Source organism: Acanthisitta chloris, unplaced genomic scaffold, assembly GCF_000695815.1.
Source record: "Acanthisitta chloris isolate BGI_N310 unplaced genomic scaffold, ASM69581v1 scaffold11941, whole genome shotgun sequence".
In the NCBI taxonomy this organism is placed as follows: domain Eukaryota; kingdom Metazoa; phylum Chordata; class Aves; order Passeriformes; family Acanthisittidae; genus Acanthisitta; species Acanthisitta chloris.
The window spans coordinates 24,110-44,119 of record NW_008656741.1 but is presented as its reverse complement, the minus strand read 5'-3'; the positions used below and the strand labels follow the sequence as shown (position 1 = coordinate 44,119).

General features: G+C 39.9%; 1 protein-coding gene across 1 annotated transcript in view; it reads right to left on the bottom strand.

Moving 5' to 3' along the window:
- Nucleotides 1–10,852: 10,852 nt before the first annotated feature.
- The window catches only part of LOC103811478 (protein unc-79 homolog), a gene marked incomplete at its 5' end in the record, with an annotated part of 31,676 nt that continues 22,518 nt past the window's right edge, over nt 10,853–20,010 (bottom strand). The window contains 4 exons of the mRNA XM_009084453.1: nt 10,853–12,282; nt 12,954–12,995; nt 16,330–16,407; nt 18,579–18,776. Coding sequence (XP_009082701.1) covers nt 12,082–12,282; nt 12,954–12,995; nt 16,330–16,407; nt 18,579–18,776 — 519 coding nt within the window. The remainder of the gene's footprint in view (nt 12,283–12,953; nt 12,996–16,329; nt 16,408–18,578; nt 18,777–20,010) is intronic.

Below are 20,010 nucleotides of genomic sequence, written 5' to 3'. Positions count from 1 at the left end.
CAAACATTTGGTTTGGCTTTATTTGTTTTCCTTATGGGTCCCTGTGGAATTTCCTCCACTGACCCATTGAGTCCCCATAGCTACCTCAGATCTCTATCTCTTGGGCCCTTCAAATTCCTTTTGAACCTGCTCATCAACTTTTGTGCACAAAAAAATCTTTACACAGAGACACTGAGAATGGGCGAGTTCCTTTGACATTTCTCAAAGGGCTTTACAAAAATAAGCCTCATTTTCATAAAACTGCTTTGAGGGAAGTTAGTCTCACCTTCCTTGCAGTATGATGAAGGAACTGAGACACAGATGGTCTAAGTGGTGCTGCTCTGGGTGCTGCTCTGGGACTAAGAAGATGGAAGTCAGACCTCTCTTCTCCACATCTAGTCCCAGGGCATTCCTTTGCAGGTCATTTGGCTACTGACATTTAATCAAGTCAAAGTAATCACTGTATCCCAATGAGCACATGGATTACACAAATTTTTTCCTATTGGTATATTACAGAGTAGATCTATACAAGTCCCAGATTTAGTTTGCCTCACAAAAGCATAAAATGGTTGTTTCACTTTCAGGGACAATTTGAACATGTGCATGCTGGTATTGAATGTAGCATGAAAGTATGCACATTTGAAAATATGACTCTCTGTGAGGGCAAAGGAGGTCAGATGATTTGGGGACAAGCAAATTTAATTACATAAATCTTATTTATTTTATTACAAATGTTGTTTTTCCTAAGCATTAATTTAGAGGGGATTTTGACTTGGCTGATCCAATAAAGAACAATGGCATGGAATAAAAGCAGCAACAATTACTCCAAGTCCTCTGCTTTCACTTGTAGCAAGCAGCCTGCTCCTTCATTAGCTTCTAAGCTTTCAAACATCCTTTCTATCTCACCCACTGCTGACATTTCCCAAATGAACCAACTCCATGGACAGCAGTGTTTCAGCAAAGAGTCATTCTCTTCTGTCACAGCATATCCTACAGCTGTTTTATCCAGCAAACCTAATCAACCTGCTGGGGAGAGCTGCATTATTACTGATGTAAGGCTGATTGAAATTAGTGATTCCCTCCCTTTAATCCCAGTGTGAAAAAACAAGACTTTGCATATATAAAGACCAAGATATTGCAAGCAAGTATGGAGCACTAATGACCTGAAATACCTGGGTTGTTCTGTCAGTGCTGTGTGAATTACTGGAATATTCTGTAAACCAGTTGAATGCTGATTCCAAGTTTGTTTCAGACTGTCATCCTGGCTATAGCTTTGTGTATGAATGAGTCATAATGATTATAACTTATTAGATTTCTCAGGGAAGATCTCAAGGCTCTTGCACCAGTCACCTGCATTTCATAGGAAGCCTCACATAAGCCTTGCAGATCTGGCCTAGAGCCTGTATATCTTTGTGACCACAGCTAATGCTGAAAGAAGATGATCCAGGATCCATCCCTGGACATGGCATCCTGGATATAGAAAAGAGAAGAGAAGAGAAGAGAAGAGAAGAGAAGAGAAGAGAAGAGAAGAGAAGAGAAGAAAAGAAAAGAAAAGAAAAGAAAAGAAAAGAAAAGAAAAGAAAAGAAAAGAAAAGAAAAGAAAAGAAAAGAAAAGAAAAGAAAAGAAAAGAAAAGAAAAGAAAAGAAAAGAAAAGAAAAGAAAAGAAAAGAAAAGAAAAGAAAAGAAAAGAAAAGAAAAGAAAAGAAAAGAAAAGAAAAGAAAAGAAAAGAAAAGAAAAGAAAAGAAAAGAAAAGAAAAGAAAAGAAAAGAAAAGAAAAGAAAAGAAAAGAAAAGAAAAGAAAAGAAAAGAAAAGAAAAGAAAAGAAAAGAAAAGAAAAGAAAAGAAAAGAAAAGAAAAGAAAAGAAAAGAATTTTCTGTTGGAAGGAGCCTAAAATTGTCATCTAGTCCAACTGCCTGACCATTTCAGGGTTATCACAAGTTAAAGCCTAGGTTTGCCATGGCAAAAGGAAAAGTACTGTAGAAGTCAAGGAAGACTGCCAGACTTCAGAAAAATTCCAACACCACCATATCAGTCAGGGAAGGAAACTGTCCAGTCTGTCTGAACAAACAACTCCGATATTTCAGAGAAACGAGACTTCACCAAAAGTACACTCAGTCTAAAACTGATACTGCTTTTTCACCCTGGGCTCATTCTCAGACAACATTCCTCTTGTGGTTCCTAGCCCCCATAGGCCAGATGGTGAAACTCTGCTCCTGAGAGGGCTCCCTGAACCATGAAACCAGTGGAGGACCATACTCCAGTCACTCTATTTACTCCAAGCAGTGCCTTATATCACAAGAGACTGTAATGAAGTCATTAGGCCTACTGGAGAAGAAAAGAGCTATTTAAAGTAGATCTAGCATCAGAACTGGACTGAAGTGGAATTTTCCATTTTATACATATGAAAGATTAAGGCTGCAACTGCACCTCACTGCTACAGAATTAGCCACGGATCCAATTATGACTCTTCACCCTTCAGTCCTGCAAAGTTCCTTTCTGAATTTGCAGTCAGCAATAAAGCAGCCAATGTTTATATAAAATGCTTATAGTGATTCTCTCTCTCTTGTGCTGCTTGTCAGTTTGTCCTTAGAAAATATATTGGGTTTTCACCCTGGAAGCATTTCCCAAATGCCTAGGGAAGCCCTTCACACATACCAGGTGCTTCTTTTAATGAGTAAGGCTTTTAACTTTCACAACTATGGTGTCACTACCAGCAGTGTTATTTGCTGCATGCTGTGGTTCAAGGGTGAAAAAAAAACCAGCAACAACAAAAAACACTAACAAGAGTGTCAGCTCAGCTCACAGCCTCTCCCTTTCCTGGGCTATCACACAGCACGAGCCCTCTGAAGGTTACTTCTCTGCCAATTTCAAATATTGACTTTGATGTCCTGTCCCTTACAATATTCTTTAAAATCCATCATCTGCAAACTAAGTTTAAGTCAGAAAACCTAATTAGCAACAGAGACAATAAATAACAAGCTTAAGGGGAGGGAGGAGAGAACCTCTTGCAGGTGGTCAGCTCTTAGCTCTGTAATTCCCTGTGCAATGGTCATGCTTCAAAAATTTAATTCCCTGTAATTTCATTTAGGATGGGGAAAACAAAACAAAATGAGCAAAGTGATATAGGATTTCATTTATATTCTGACAGGTACATTCATCTAAAGTTTAACTATAATAGCTGCAGTTACTGTACTTTTCTTCCAAAGCATTTAATGGTGTGAAACAAGTGGCAATAAAAAAACCCAACAAAACCTATTTGGCATTGCTATTAGCTATTTTTATACTAAAAAAAGAAGTCTCCCTACTGTCGGCTGATTGTATTAATCTGAGATTCCTACAGTCCTTCAGACTTGATTGCTTTTTGATTCTTGCTTAGTAGAAGTGGTGATAAAGGAGCTGGAATCATAATTCCTATTTAGAAGGCAAAGAGGAGGCCACTTCAGTTCTGTGGTGAGTGGCAGATTTCATTGCTTTAATTAAAAAGTTGTTCCAAGAACTGCTCCTGCAGTATTCAGTGCACTAAAGGGATGGTATTGACAGAGACACTCTGGGGATGATTCTTGCAGTTTTTCCAAGCTATGTTGATGTTGCTTAAGTAGAGAAGTAGTCATTGAATTTGAAATACTCTTTTTTTACCTTGAAAATTATATATCAGTCCTCCTTTATGCAGTTCTTAAATGGCTATCCATCTCTATTAAGACTCCTAAAGGGACATTTTCAGCAGCAGAACACCCTCTAAAAACCAAAAAAGACTTAAGTATCAAGCAGTAAATGAAGGTGTTTGGCCCAGAACTGCAACAATTTACAAGTGCCTTCTCACTTTGAGATGAATGCCCAGAAATCTCCAAGGGTCAAGGCTTTTATTCCCTGAGAGTAAGCCAAAAGTGAACATCACTCTACAACCATGAGCTACTATTCTCTTCTGGAGACAGCAATGGCTGTTGAATTCCTCGGTGTATTACACAATCCTCTGAGCTAGCCAGACTCCCCTGAGACTCAATTTTCACTTTTAAAAATCAATACACTTCACTGGTACTTTCAGCCTTTCATATGACAGCAGCATGGAAAATTAATATTTTCCTGAGCTTAATAAGAGTGGACTAAGGAGAGCATATAAGATTTAGGTCCCCTTCAGAATCATGTGATAGCTCAGGTAAGATGCTGTTGACTTAGAGATAGGTTTTTTATTTGATGATACCAGGATCCTTCACATTGTCTGTGACTATAAGATCAGCTGTTCCTTTTGCGTTGGAATCACAGCAAAAGCTTTAGCTCTAAGATCAAGCCAAACTACACAGATGTATTTGAGGTGCCTTGCTATGTTTCCCTCTCCTCTAGGTACTAGCCAAAATAGCTCTCCAATGTCAAACAGTAAAATTCGCTGCAAGGGATGTAAATGTCCCAGCACTCAAGGTTCATTTCCTAATCTCTGGAACTATCCTCTACTAGAAAAGTGAGTTGCATTTTAAATACCCCAAGCTGCTATCACTTGCCCAAAAACTAAACTCTGACTAAAATTTAAGATCCACATTTCTCAGCTGGAAAAGTGATGTCACAGTACATAGGAAAACATTCTCAAGCGGGGACCAAGCCCAGCCCTGAAATGCTGCTGTGGATTCCTTGCCATGTCGTTCTGTGCAGCTTTGTGACACTTGAGGCAGCATTAAATTCCCAACTTCTAATACTCTCATTTGGAGTGAAGCATCTTCAGCAGCCCTAATGTTTGATCTCAGCCTCACAGCTGGGGAAAAGTAGCAGCTGTTTTGTGATTCAGAAGGAACAGAACAATAACCCATTGAGGCTACTCCTCCTGTCTGTGGATGGGTGAGTCAGATGAATAATTGGACAATGCAGATCAGTTAAGCCTAATTCGGCTAATAGAATTAATTTGCAAATTAGTACACATTAGGTGAATCAGCTGCAATTCATTTTGACAGAAATGTTAAAAAATATTAAAGTAGTTACAATGAAACATAGATAAATATTGCTGCTGAAAAGGTACTGAAGAAGGCAGGCTCTATGTGGAAGTTTTTAGCTGTAAATGCTGGGGATGCATAGGTTTGAATTTCATAAAATCATCAGGAGGCATATTTTCTTCTTGGCTTGTACAGATTTTATCACCCTAACAACTCTCATTGGATCTTAAATAATCATTATAGACGGGCTGAGAAAGTTCTGACTGGAATCCAGGCCTAGATGTTGTTGGGACTGGTGCAAGGAAAAGGAAATAAACTATTTTAAATTTGGAAGCTGGCCTAAGAAAATCAGTAGGTAAAATAATCTGCTCTTGGAAAGCCTGGAAACGTCTGGGCTACTGTTATTCGGTGACACATACTTGACAGCAGATGAACATCTGTCATTTGAGTCAGATCGGTGTCTTCAGAGTGGTGATCACAGGGAGGAAAATGATTTTATATGTTATTAAAAGGCTTGAAAAATATTTTGGTCGGGTACAGTTAATAGGATCTCTTGAGTACAAGTAGAGCTGCAGCTCCTGGAGCATTAAGATGATTTAGGAAGATGCTGAGCCCTGAGCTGTGTGTGATCAAACTGAGAGGGCAAGAACAGAACCAATGTGCCACACTAGCACGTGACAAAGAAGAAAACATCCATTGTTGGCTTGACTGCACAATGATGGCAAAACCTGGTGTTGAATAAATGCATCTGAAGGAAGAAGATTAACTCATGGGTGCATCAGTTTAGCAGTTTAATCTCACACGTCCCTGGAATCAATTAGCTCCTGGAACACACATTGCTGCGGTGCTTGGTTGCTTCACTGTATATCAATCCTTGTTCCTCCTGAGCTATAAATACAGGGTTTGACCCGTTACAGGTATAAATCATGCCTCTCTAGATTGCAGTACATGTCTGGCAGCTTGTACTTGCTTTGGATATCCCTATTCAACACCATGTACACGATTTCCTCAGCAGTGCAAAGCAGGTAACAATTTTAATAATTTATTTCTTTTACTGACACTCCTTTATATTCTGTTTTACTGACTCCTACATGGAAAGGATTCACTGGTGTAGCAAAGCGTTTATAAAGAACTTCACTGAAATCAGTTTGACTTCACATGGAAGTAGTGAAGTTGCCAGAAAAGCTAACCTGTTTGAAAAATCTACTACCTATAAAATTTTTATTCTGTGTATAAAACTTCACAGGCACATTGTTGTACCTTTCTGAAAGGATTTGAAGTAGTAGAAGAGCTGTAACAGTTCTGACCTAGCATTATGCTGTGTCTATCAAACTTAGAGCCTCAAGGATCACAGTCATGGCTTGTCAGGTTTGATGTGGAGCTGGTTAAACGTAGTGTCACTGTAGGTTACCTGGGGCAGTGCAGAGAATGCTTCTCTCCAGTTGGCTGAAAGCCCTGTGGTATCTGTCTATCTATCCAGCAAAATACTGGAAAATAATTCATGATGTAGACTTCCAGTGAGTGAGTCATGGGTTCTGCCTTTTCCGTGTTAGTGCTTCGTAACTATGAATGAGAAACCAGCCATGCTTCCCAAGGGCTGCAAGTTCTTCACAACCTCCTGTTCCTTCCACATGTTGCAATACACAAACCACACACAGTGATAGCTGAAAGCCCCCTAGTTCCCAGCTGCAGGACTTCAGCACCACAGCAGCTCATCAGGCAGTCCAGGCCTCACTGTCATGTGGTCTTCTGTTATCTGACCCAAGGATTTCCAGTGGTGGCCCCTGACTCCCCCTCAGCAAGCCTTTGGGGAGGCCAATGCCAAGGGTGGATTCATGTTCCCTTCCTGATCCCTTTGTTGGAGAGCATTGGGATACCTTCCCCTCCAATTGCTGTTCTCACTGCTGTGCCTTGCTGCTCAGCCTCCAGCTGAAATTGTGCTCAGCAGGGAGAGGAAGAAGTGGATAGAGTAATTCAGAGTTATAAATCAAGCGACAAATGCAGAGCCCTTCCTTTCTAATTTGCATCAAGTCCAACAAACTGTATGCTGTTGCCTCTGCCTGACTTCAGGCAGACCGCTAAGATGAAGACCACATCGTTGACTAAACGGCTCTTGTGCAATCAAGATTCAGATCCTGTTGAAAAAAATAGACTTCAGCCTTGCTGAAGAGTCACATTAAGAAGCAGCAAGAAAAACAGTGGACAGAACTCTCCCAGAGCTGCGTGCAGCTGAGGGAACAGTGCAGGATTCTTGGCCGCAGAGCTCTTTTCCAGGACACGCTAGCAAAGACAAACAGCCCTGGGCTCTGGTAATCTTCATCCAGTTTGAAAGGAGGCTGTGCAGGCCAGAGTTCAGAGAGATCTTCTGTCCCAGAATGTTCATCAGTCCTAGAGCACATCGACTGCTGTCATGGCATGGCAAACAGAACCCGAAAACCGACTGTGGTTTTAGGGCCTTCGAACTGCCATGACTCTAATGACATGTTACAGAAACGTGACATATAAGATAAGGCATGTATGTAGAGAGTAACTGACGAGCTGCAAAAGCCTCTGTGTGACCCTGCATGTAGCTCAGGCCACGTCTTTCTTGATAGCCAGAGGAAAGCACCCTGAGGTGCCCACGTGGACATTAACCTCGAGCTCAGGACACGGTTACGTAACACAGACATAGGACGTGCTGCACCCAGTGTGGGGTTTTAACCATCGCTTCATCCAAGCTGCCCCTTGTTGTTGGAAATTTCACAGTTCAGCACACAGTAAATTGATTCTTTTACTAGGTCAGGCCTGGTAACAGGCATTGATTTATAAGCAGCTTATTGCAACAGTCGACTAAATGGTGTTCCTAAATGGCATCTCTCTCTATGATCAGAGAGAGGATGGATTCTGCTCCTGGTGACACACACCCAGACACAGCCATGCTGGGAGCATGGTGGAGCAGAAAGATTGGTCTCTGCTCTTCGGTAGCATTTTCAGGGAACACCAAATGTTATTTACTTCCTAATCTTCCTACAGAATATAAAGAATTGCTGCTCTGGGCTATTTCAGAGAGATAATGTGAGTGACTCACTTGAGTTGTATATTGACCTCAGGCACTGTAAAGATATATTTAACAGCGCTTAAAAAAACTATTAATGCAGATTTCTGTACTTCTGAAGATCCCTAGAGTGCACTTCAGAGATTTTCATGAAGTGTTAAACCACACATATTGGGCCAAGCCTCATGTTATTTGTTATTATTAGTCAACACACCCCTAATCATTGGTCATATCATCTTTCAGGATGTATTCTCTATGCTAAAGCAGCTTCTCAGTTCATACTTACAGTCTTAATTTGCCTATGCATAACAGCTCTGTAAGAACCGTATTAATTATAATCAGTGACAGATACATATTAAACCCTATGTTCAAACATGGAAGTAGATGCTGTGACCAGCTCTTATCTCTAAACCCAGAGCTGAAACCAGATCTCAATTCCCACAAAGTCTTAAAGTGTTTAGCTACGGACCTGGATTCAGCAGGTCTGGTTTTGGCTTGTGTTTAATTTTAATAACTACCCACAACTATATTTGCATTCTTTTTGTGTTTTGCCAGTCTGAACACTTGATGTTTTGAAGCAGAGATTTTGCTAGGCAGGGAAAGCACTTCTGCCATGTTGCCTACATGTGTTACCTCCTGCGTGAGATGTCTGGTCATAGATTCTCCTTTCCACAAGTGAGTTTTAAAGACAAACTTTCTCAGGCTCTGCTCTTGCCTGCAAATCATCTGCTTCATCCTTTAAGTTTCTACAATTTTCATTGCACCCATCTGAGGTCACCTACCTCACACCCAAGGGCCTCATATTCCCTCCCTCTCCTTGCCTTTCAGTTGTCTTTCAGATTCACCAGGTCACAGTACATCAAAATACAGAAATCTCTCCTCCATGTCCTGCTTTTGGGGGCCGAATAGCACTTCCATTTCACTAGGGTGATCCCCAGACCTCACAATAAGTGAACCTGGGCCCTATGTATGTGGTTACCCAGCAAAGTGTTGCTGGGTTGTGTTGCAGACACAAGCATGAAGAAGACAGCCCAGAATGCGGAGTCAGTCCCACTGAAAACACAGAGCACAGCTACTTTTGGCCTGAAGGCCAAAATTCCAGCTGCCTATCACTTAATTTGGTACTGCACCTCTGTGAGGGAGTGATGGACAGGTTCGGTGAACAGAGAGTTTGGGGTGATGTGACAGGAAGGGATCACAAAATCAACAAAACAGGGCTCAACAGGGATCACCACAGCATTTTGCATGTGAGCAAGGAAGTGCCTACAGGGAACCATTATGGAGAAAACTCCAAAACCCTTTCAGGAAATCAGCATGCTGGAAGGGCCTCTCTGAAGCACCTGCATGTTAATGCACACAGTATGGGGAATAAACACAAGTTGGAGATCTAAGAGTCCCAAGGGATAAGGCCCTGGAAGAAAGAAGGACCCAAGCAAGCTGGTTAATATCTGAGGATAACCCCACCCAAGCTCAAGAGCATGCCTATGGTGGTGCATCTGCCTTCCTGCTCCTCCCCAGGCCAAAGAAATGCTCATTAGACCATCTGCCTCTGAGGAAGACACATCTCAGAGCTAGTGAACTCTCAAATTTGCTATAATTGGTAGACTACTAGTGAATTCTATCATTGGATCCTGGGCTGATACTCTCTCTACTCTTCAAGGTTCAACCCTTCACCGGTTGCAAATATATTCAACACAAATACTTCACTGAACTTGAGGGGAATTTTTCACAAGAATATACCTTGTACATACTTTTTAGGCCTGTGTGCATGTGAGTGTGAATATGCTATAGTAAATGTACTACAAATGTTGCTCTCCTAGATTAAGTATGTTAGATGTGTTAGTAAGATAGTCTTGTGAGTTACTGTGCTTCTTGTCTAGAATCTCTTGTTAAGTTGTTTAAGTTAGGCTAGCAATTAAGTGCTGTTAAGTTTAAGTGCTGTTAAAACAAAAACTGGTGGTCATCTGGGACTCAGTTTGGCAAGAAGATCCACTGAACTGAACCCTCACTCTGACTCCATGGGAGGGTCTCCTTCATTCCTTTTTATCCTTATCCTTTCTCCTCCTTACCCTTTTTCCATCCCCAGCCTCTATGCAGATCATTTTAGGTTGATTTGTTTTAGATAGATTCATTTTAGTCTGTTTTTTCTCTGTGTTCTTTAGCTATCTAGTAAGCAGGAGAGTGAACCTTGCCAACTTTCACTTTTACATTAAACCTGCTTTTGCCAATACCTTTGCCAGTGATTCTTTGAGTGACCTAAAACATTCATTCACAGCAATGCCAAGGACTCAGAATTTGGGCAAAACCACCAGGAGACCTGTGTGGACAAACAAAGAGCTCCTGGCCCAACTCAATGCACAAAAAGGAAGTATACAGAAGATGGAACAGAAGATGGGTATTCTGGAAGGAATACAGAGATATTGTCCAGTCAACCAGGGATGAAGTTAGGAAAGCTAAGGCCCAGCAGTACTTGAAGCTGGCAAGGGATGTCACGAACAATCAATAAGAAGGGCTTCTATAAGTACAGAGCAGACAAAATAAAGACTGGGGAACATGTGGACCTGCTGCTGAGTACGACAGGGGACTTGGCTATGCAGGACATGCAAAAGGCTGAAGTATTAAATGCTGCCTTGCCATTTAAGCTTAGACTCCCTACTGTGTGAATCTGAGAAGGGAAGAAAGACAACTCCATTTCTCTCCACTGAAAACAGAGAAGGGAGATATTTTAAGCAAGATAGCACGTGCTTTACTGTCTTTTCTTGGTTTCATTAATTAGTCCTATTTTTGTTGTTGTTTTTGTAAAGTGTAATGGTACTTTAATGGTATATCTGCAAACACTTCAATTTCTATTTTGTTAAATGCACCAAAGAATGATTGGCCCTTCACAAAACCTGAAATGTACTCAGGCAGATTCTGGGAGTGGTAATAAAGACTAGGAATTTAATAGCACTCTAATACACAACATAATGTTTGCTATTCTTCTAATCAGTGCATTGCAGAATGAATACAGAAAATACAACTGGGATTGCACAGATTTAAGTATTTATTACAAGAGGTGATGAACTATGAAGCTTTCAAGATTGACATAAAATGCACTGAGTTAATTGATTCCCCTTAGATTCCAATGGGCTTTGGCTGAGTCCCTTAATGATATTAAAATCCATCTGTTATTAAACATCATGTTTAATAAAACAGTATGCAAATGCTGGGATTTGTAAATACCATTATGCAAAAGTTCAGGTCCAATCATGCTCCTCTTGAAGTCTGCAACATAAATTATGTGGACATGAATAAGAATAGATCTGTGATATCCATTTTTAATTGCACTGTATACAAGTATTGACAGAAGAATACAATACAGTAGTCACAAAATTAAAGAGGTTTCTATGAAACCTACAAAGAATAGCAGCAGAGAATCAATGAAGTAAAAGCGGTATTTAAAAAAAAATAATAAATGACTTGGCAGTTTTGGAAAACATACAGAAAAAAAAGACAAATGAATTGGCACAGTTTAACAACCTAATTTCTAAGTGCACTTCATAACAACTCTCCCTACAAGCTGCTGTTTTCCCAGAAGATGATGACAAAAAGCCTCATTAGAAGATCACTGTTTTATAGTGACAGATTTTATTGCATTGCCAGCTGTGAATCTAAAAAGAAAAAAAAAGACATCCCCCCTAAAAACTCCTATAAAGGTTCCTAAAAACCCTGTTTTCTTTTGTTATCGTCAAAAAATAGCAACATAGCACTTCCATGTTTGTGAATACCCACAATTCTATTTTTAAAAAAAATAGAAGTTAAAGAAAAGTGATTTTTGTCTTAGCTTCAAAAATAATGTAAAGAAACATTTAAGAACAAGGTATTTCAATGATCAGAGAGATATGTACAATGTGAGAGATTTGAGTCCAATCCTGCAAATACATGTCCATGAATCAGACTTAGAACCTGTTGATCCTGAGTAACTGTAATTATGAATGGGCAGGATCAGGCTCTTGGCTTCACCCATTATAAGCTTTTTCACAATCTGTCCTAGGCTAAAAAGTATAGATACAGTATATGTATACTGAGTCATACAAAAGGTCCTTTACAGCTCTAACCCTGTTATTGCTAGGCTAAAAAACCCGAGTATTTCGGAACAAATTACATTAATCATAAAGGGTAAAATTGAGATGCAGCTTCTGATGACTGAATTTCTACTTGAGCCATTTTAAACTGGGTACACTGTAGCCATTTGCGGAGCACAGACGAGCTATTGTTCATTTGTCCTGACCCCTGTAACATCCTTAGGCTGTGATGGTTGACATTGCTCTGGATGGCTTGGAGGCGTAGCTGGAGTCCAGCAGATAAATGCTGTTGAAATAATGCAAAACATTTAGTATCTTTCCTGTAATACACACATTAATAAAGCATTGTGAAAGTTACTGGTTGTTGGCCCCAGTGTCAGATTTTTTTCTTCTACGTCCTGCATTGTAGTGTTGCCATGAAAGGCAAATGTGCTTACAGAAAAAACTCCATACTGAGACCAACTCCAAGATTTTTTTCTCAGCAACAAAATTCTCACAAACCACACTGATCCACCTTGTTCTCTCTTACAAAGAGAGCCAGCTGGCACAGTTTCACTCAAGCAAACAGGCCGGCAATATCTGCTTGAGGACTCAAATCTATCTCTTGAGTCAAGAGTCCCAATACTGATTTGTCAAGGGACTCTCAAGCCTAAGACATCAAGAAAACCACAGCTCAGGGAACAATAAATCTCAGGAAATAGGGAGGAAAGGCTCCAATGCAGAACCTGGTTAGAGTAAGGTGTTTCAGAAGGGACAGTGAGAGCAATAATGATTACAGGGCAAGTATGAACAGCCAGTGATGCTCTATGTATGCTCACACTTGAGACCTTCATCTGGATATGCTACAATGATCTAGTTTCAGAGAGTATGGAGATCACATGCAGTGCTCTTATTTCCAAAATTTACATAAATGTTTAACAGTAAAAATAAAAGGATAAGGTAATAGAAACAACTTACCTTTAGGTTTGACTGTATCATTGGCAACCACATTGGTATGAGCTGTAAGAAGAGAGGTGTATTTTGTTATTATACAAGTGACTGTAAACAGTTACAGTAAACAGCTCCAGTTACTATGAGATAGAGAAGGATATATCTAATGCATTTAGCCATTTGAACTGACATAGTCTGAACCTGAAAATGTGGTTATTTAAAAATAACACATGTTTTGGGGCAGGTGACTCTCAGAGGTTTGTTGATAGCTTGATATGTCACCAGTAGCAATTACTGAAATCCTGTTTAAGGCAATGATGAGAGTACAGAATAAAACTTGTTAAAGGAAATCACTTCTTATCTTCCTTGTGAGGGTGTTTCTGTATGTGCAGGTGAGCATAACTGGAGGAAATACAGTAAATGTTCTGTATGGTGAGGTATACGTCAAGAACTGAAAAACGACATGCAGCAGAAGTTCCTAGTAACATGAGACATTCTGTAGGCCTTGGAGCACAGCTAAAAAATGTCCAAAACAACGAAGTGAGAAGGTCTGCAAATCTGTCACCCATGATTGGACTGGATTGCTATGCATTTCAGACTCCTTTTACTTCTGAGGAAGTGTAACGTGACAAGCTTAGGGAAGACAGAGAGGCATTTCTAGGAGAATGATTCGTGTTTTCCAATATCAATTTAACCACTGAGATTACTGCTCTCAAATGTTCCTCCAAATGGCATTAAAATTTGCAATTTGCCAATTATGTTACCTGGAGCTGCAAGTTAAAACTAATCACTATTGACAACATTAGATAAAGTGCTGTTTCCCTTGTGCAAGGAATGATTATTATTTCAATTTCAGAGCTGTTTTGCTGGAAAATCACACGCAGCTCTGTCAGGACTCATTACTTTGTCTATCACACGAAGAGCCATAGTCAAACCTCAGCATTTACAGATAGATGAATGCCAGAACAGCTGGAATGCAGCCAGATGCAGACATGTGAGCTCTGTACACCCTTCTGTGGACTCTCACACTGATGAAGTGCTTAATAAGATCCAGTGACCACAAGTCCTGATGTGTTTTTTGGTGAGGAGGGAACAGGTAAGCCTACTGAGAAGCCATACTCCACTGCCATCAACAAAATGTCACTGAAAATTGCATCCAACATCAATGAAGTTCCTATGGAGCTAGCCAGTGGTGACAGGGCTGGTGTCAGAAGTATGTCAAGCAAGAAGGGAAGCTAGGTGAAAACTTAGGGTACCCTTCTGTATCTGAACCAATTCACTGGTCAAATTTTACAGTCGGTTGAGAGAACCAACCACTTTACATCCAGTTCATCTTGTCCCAAAGCAGGTATCTAAAATGGATCAAGATGAATCACGTCCAAAAATACTGTTTATCTCCACTGACTCTAAAGGGCACTCATGGAAACTAGCTTATATCAGTATCTCTGATGGAGAGGTGTAAGGTTAGATACAGATCTTTGTCCTCCAGTGCCACTTCTGTCTTCCAAGGTCTGGACACATTTAGAGAAATGAAATGTTCTGCTGCAGGCATAAGCAAGCAAACCCTCTGGTGCTACAGCTGCCAGATAAATAAGTGAGAGAAGAAGATGTTTTTATTGAAGCACTTGAGTTTTGTTAACTAATCCCCAGACAGTCTTTTCTGCACACAGGAAGAATACAGAAAGCTAGTTAGAAAGAACAGCTGGAAGAACAGAGTGCTGTCAGACACTGTCAATTTTTTTGAGTTTATCTTTTCAGCAGAATGATATTGATTCCAATGCAAGTTTTGATGGAAAGCAGGCTGTAGAACAGGCTGGTCACTGTGCTGTTTTGGCTCCCCAGCTCAGCTGCATGCCCAGTTCTCTAGAAAGCTGTACTGTAGCTAGTCCATAATTCTTCCAGTTTTGTACCATGAGTTATGACAGATGCAAATATCAGTTATTATACAGCTATTATAGCAGTTTGGACATCAGAATAAAATTTTCCATGGAAAGGGTGTGGAGTCACTACCCCTGGAGGAGTTCAATTAATGAAGGACGTGGCCATGGTCTAGTTGGCAACGTGGTCATTGGTCAAAGGTTGGACTTGATGATCTCAGAGGTCTTTTCCAACCTAAATGATTCCTAAAGAAAGTGCTTTTCAGGGCACTTACTGTTCAGATCTACAATAAATATTTTTACAACCTGATTTAACATAGTATTGATCATACTCTCAAATATAACCCCCTGAAAGCATTCATTTGAATTGTGACAGGGATTTGGCCCTAAAGGCCTCTCTTCTCACAGCTTTAAAATCAATCTTCATTCTTGTTAAATTTTGAACGTTCTGAACTGGCTAAAAGAGAAGCCCATATGTCTTTCAGGGACAGCCTTAATCAATTTAACACCCCTTAGTGACAGAATTTCTGTAGTGAATCAAGCCATTACTGACTATAGATCTGTATTTTCACAATGAGTGTGAATACTTTCAATGCCAGTTGACATAAAGGCCTTCAGTTTTAGCTACTTTATTTTCAATTCTTGCTTCAGTAAAGCAACAGTCAGAAGTTTCCTTTATGGCAACAGAAGAATTATTTCATAGAATGATTGATGTTAGGGGTTGGAATGGAGCTTACAGATCATCCAGACCCAATCCCCCCTGCCATGGGCAGGGACACCTCCCCACTAGATCAGGTTGCTCAAGGCTCATCCAGCCTGGCCTTGAACTCTGCCAGGGCTGGGGCAGCCACCACGTCCCTGGGCAACCTGTGCCAGTGTCTCACCACCCTTACAGGAAAAAACCAACATATTTCAGTTAGATTCAGAGTATGCTTAACAACTTGATTTGCTGATATTTTAAATGAAAACTCTTCAGAATAATGCAATGGGAAAACAGGGGAAAAAGGCTAGTAATATCACTTTGTGCTTGTAAGACTACCCCAATCCTTTGGGAATCTGTTCTGCAAACACCGCGGTGACCCATGGGAAACTGAACACCGATCTCCAAAAAAGAACACATAGGGATATAACAAGAAAATCACTGTGGCTTTTGTTATCTATCTAAACGAATGTGAGGCTCAGAACAGTGAGGTGATCTGCAAAGGACCTATGATGATTGAAAGACGCAGAATGGTGAAAATTCAAACACTAGCTTGAAGTTCTCAAAGTCAGTGACATCAGCAGTGTCTGTTAGAGGAGTAAGACCACTGCAATAATGGAAAGAGGAAGTAGATCAGGGAATCTGAATTTGAGATTATGATCTGGTCTTTTTACCATTATACTAGGCTTTATTTCTGCATTAACATTTGACACCAGTTTCTTCCACTTTTTTTTTGAGTGGGAGGGGAAGGAGAGGACAGTATGTTTAGAAATCACAATAGAGACACAACATCATGAACTAAATATTCACAGTATGGTATGCCTACCTTTACAAAGATGGTAGAGTTGCATTCCTGTAGAGCCTCCATTAAACTGATCACATGCAGGCACACCATTTCTACCATCTTTGGAAAGAAAAAAACAAGCATAAACCAAATTGATGTAGCATGCTAAGCCAAAAATGTCTAAAAAAATCTTCCTGTATTTACTTGCTAGTTATACTGACTCACTAGATGTGCATTTATTAACCACTGACATATAAGATTAAATATTACATGAGCACATACAGGACATTTTACTTTATTTAGTTTTCCCCTAATGCAGTAACATCTATCTGTTAAATATTTCAAGTGCTTGATGTATTTTAATTCATATCACACATCAGAACAAGTTGCCTTCAGCTTTGTTCTCTTCAGACATCATAAATCGTTTTTCATGTCTTTGCTGTGTAGTTCTCATCAATCAGTGTGTCAGAAATTGATACTTTTATTTACTGAATCTTTGAAAATTAACATACTCGCAAAAAACATCTTTTTATCCCCTATCAAAAGTCAATTTATTGCTCTGAACTGGCAGCCAGTCCATAACTCTTCCATTTTGTACCATGAATTATGACAGATGCAAATATCAGTTATTTGGTAGTAGACAGCTTTTTATGTTTTACATTGTGGTAAATTCATAGGTATAAGACAAACACCCTGAGCCAGCAGTATTTACAGTGCCTGTCTAAACTACATGTAAATTCCCCTTGATAATAATAAACTTAGCTTTTATGTTGTGCTTTTCATCTTCAAAGTGCTTCACAAACACTAACTAATTAACCTCACAAACACCCTGTGAGACAGGCAAGTATAATTATCTACATTTCACAGAGCTATAGCTGAGGCAGAGAGTTTAATAACTTGTACTAAAGCCACATAATGATATACTTTCAGAATAAGGATTGGAATTTGGGACTTCCAGGTCATATTCTTGTCCTAAGGCTTGACAAGAAGCTTTTGTGTCTGACTGAACAACTGGCTATTTAGAAATGTTATGTACACTTCCCATTTCTTCAAATGATTCTTCATGAACTATTATTCCCAACAGTGGTTTGTGAACCACAGACCTCACTAGGTGTCAAAGGTGAAAATACCATCTAAAGACAGCTTTAGGTGGTCCTTGCCTGATGTGGATGAGACACAAGGAAGTAGTAGTAGTTCAAGTGCAGCTTATGTAGTTACAATTAAAAGGGCAAGGTCCACACCTGCTTGGGATGGAAGATGTTACACATGGGGAAGGGGGAATTACATAACATAATTTTCATATAGATAGCAGGTCTACACTTAAAAAAGAAAAAAAATTCCAAACAAAGAATGAAAAACCTTGATAGCACCAAAGTTTAAAAACCCAAACCTTAAGAGTGCCTGACTTAGAAGACAGGGCCATGCATAAAGAATCGTCCTCACTCAAAGCTAACATCAGGCCCTCCAGAGCCAGAGCTACTAGTTACCACCTCAGTTAAAAACTGAAATGCCATGATTTTCTGGGAAGTGGGAAACACAATAGGCCTTGTCCATCAGAAACAAGCTCTTAACCCTGAGCCTGTAGGCACAGAGAAACATTAGTCAAGGGGAAGCAAAGGTAGCAGCTATGAGAAGGCTGCTGGAACCCCTCTGGGTTCTTATTGTACAACACTGCTCCAATAGCAGAGAGTATTTGAGATAAAACAATGCTTAAAAGCTACTTCCAAACAAATGGTCTGGATGACTTCTGGACGGAGTGATCATTTCCTGTTCGAATCTCATCTCTAGAGATACCTCCTTCAAGTCATTTATTACTCAAAAATGTTTCAAGATATATTTACGTAGCTTATTTTTGATGAGCAACCAGTGAGTTATGAGTAGTCAAGTGTCAGCAGTTCTGTATATTTTCACCATTACATGGTAAAAAATATTCAAACGGATATTCATTGAATTATCCTAAACCAGTTGTTGCTGTTAGGCAGAGTCAGGTAAAACAACAGACCACGGTGAAGAGCAGGAAGATATATAAAATGAGACTTGATACAAGATTTTAACCCAACAAGCAGCAACTCTAGCCCTTGATTCTGTTTCAGGCAGATTCTGACTATATCCTGTTTCAGGCCCACTGCAGGTTAAACCACTGCTAATGAGCTGCCTCTTTAATTTCTCAGAAGCATCAAAGTTATTTTATGATGTTATTCATAGCCTGTTGTATTCCACTGAAACACTGAAACAGAGCCAAGTCCTCTGAGTTTAATGTGTACTAAATCTGTCTGCAGCACCTGACTCACCACTTTGTTATGTGCCATTAGCTGGAGGATGCTCGGTGTCACTCGGCTCCAGAACTCCAGGGCTGTAAGGATTGCTGTAAAGCTAAATTCATTCTGATTCTGGACTGTCGGAGCTACTGCTGTTTGTTCACAATACACTGTCCAGAGCTGAGCAAATATAAATGCATGGAAGAGGGAACACATGTGCAGAACAGATGTCTGTAGAAAGAGAAAATAGAGGAAAATGTTTATTTAAACAAGTGTATTGGGATACAGTGCAGAGGCTTTCATCAAGGCACTCTGTCATCCCACTGAGCAGTCTTGCCACTGACTTTCCCACATTTCCCTCCCATTAGGAACTAATAGGTCAAGTACACTTGATAACATCTTCTCCATGTTTAAAAAATGGGTTTATATTTACAGACTAAAAACTGCATTTGCAGACACATTCCCATGCAATCTAAGTGTATGGCATTAAGGTCAATCCCCTTGAAAGGTTAGTTTTACAAAACAGGTATTCAGGACTAGTTCTGAGCCTTTCTTGATGGAAAACTTCACTGCAATCTGAGCAAGGCCTGGAGGCTCTGGCACATATGACTCCAGAAATGCTACTGAGGTAAGTCATTCAGATTCTTATCACCTGAAAAGAAGGCTATGGTACAAAATACATGATATTACATCTGTTCTGTTAACCTGTCACCCATTTCTACTTTGCTGGCACTGCTCACAGTCAAGGAAAGTAAGTTTTGAAAAAATGACAGAGAATTCATTTTGCATGCTCAAGCATGGCTCTTTGCTAATCCTTGTTATCTATCACAGTGTCTGAGCCTCCTGGAGGGTTGGACATTAACTACTTCATTACGAGAAAGATGCTTCTGGTCAGAGATGTTTTCTCAGTTTGCAAGTGCAACAGGGATTCATGCTCTGTGGCAGTATGACTGCACCAAACATTGCAATGGTTGCTTGGTAACTGGAAAGAAGTATTTGAAAGAGCAAAAAAAAGGCCAAATAAATGAATGGGAAGCACCAGTGTCTTGGGCAGGTGAAAGGAAAGAAAGGAGGATATTATATACAAGATAAATGTGTGATCATTCTGCTTCTATCACTAATAAAAGCTTGATTGGTGTTAAAGGCTACTGCTGTATTTGTGTCAAACTACTGTCACAAATGTCTTATAATCTGCAGTAACTCTTCTTGTCCTGAGCACCTTGAGAAAAAATGTTGTGCTAGAAACATCACTGGGCAATTATTTTGCTCATAAAATTTACATGCCATCCAATCCTTCTACACAACCAGAATAAATGACTTTCTGAGAGATTTGCTACAGAGATGGTCATTGCTTAAAGCTTCAATTTGGAATTCAGTTTTCACTTCCTCACTCCTGTGCTGAGATGTTTTGAAATAGCTGAACCTCAGACTTAATTGTAGTGATTTCATCAGTTTTCTATGCATG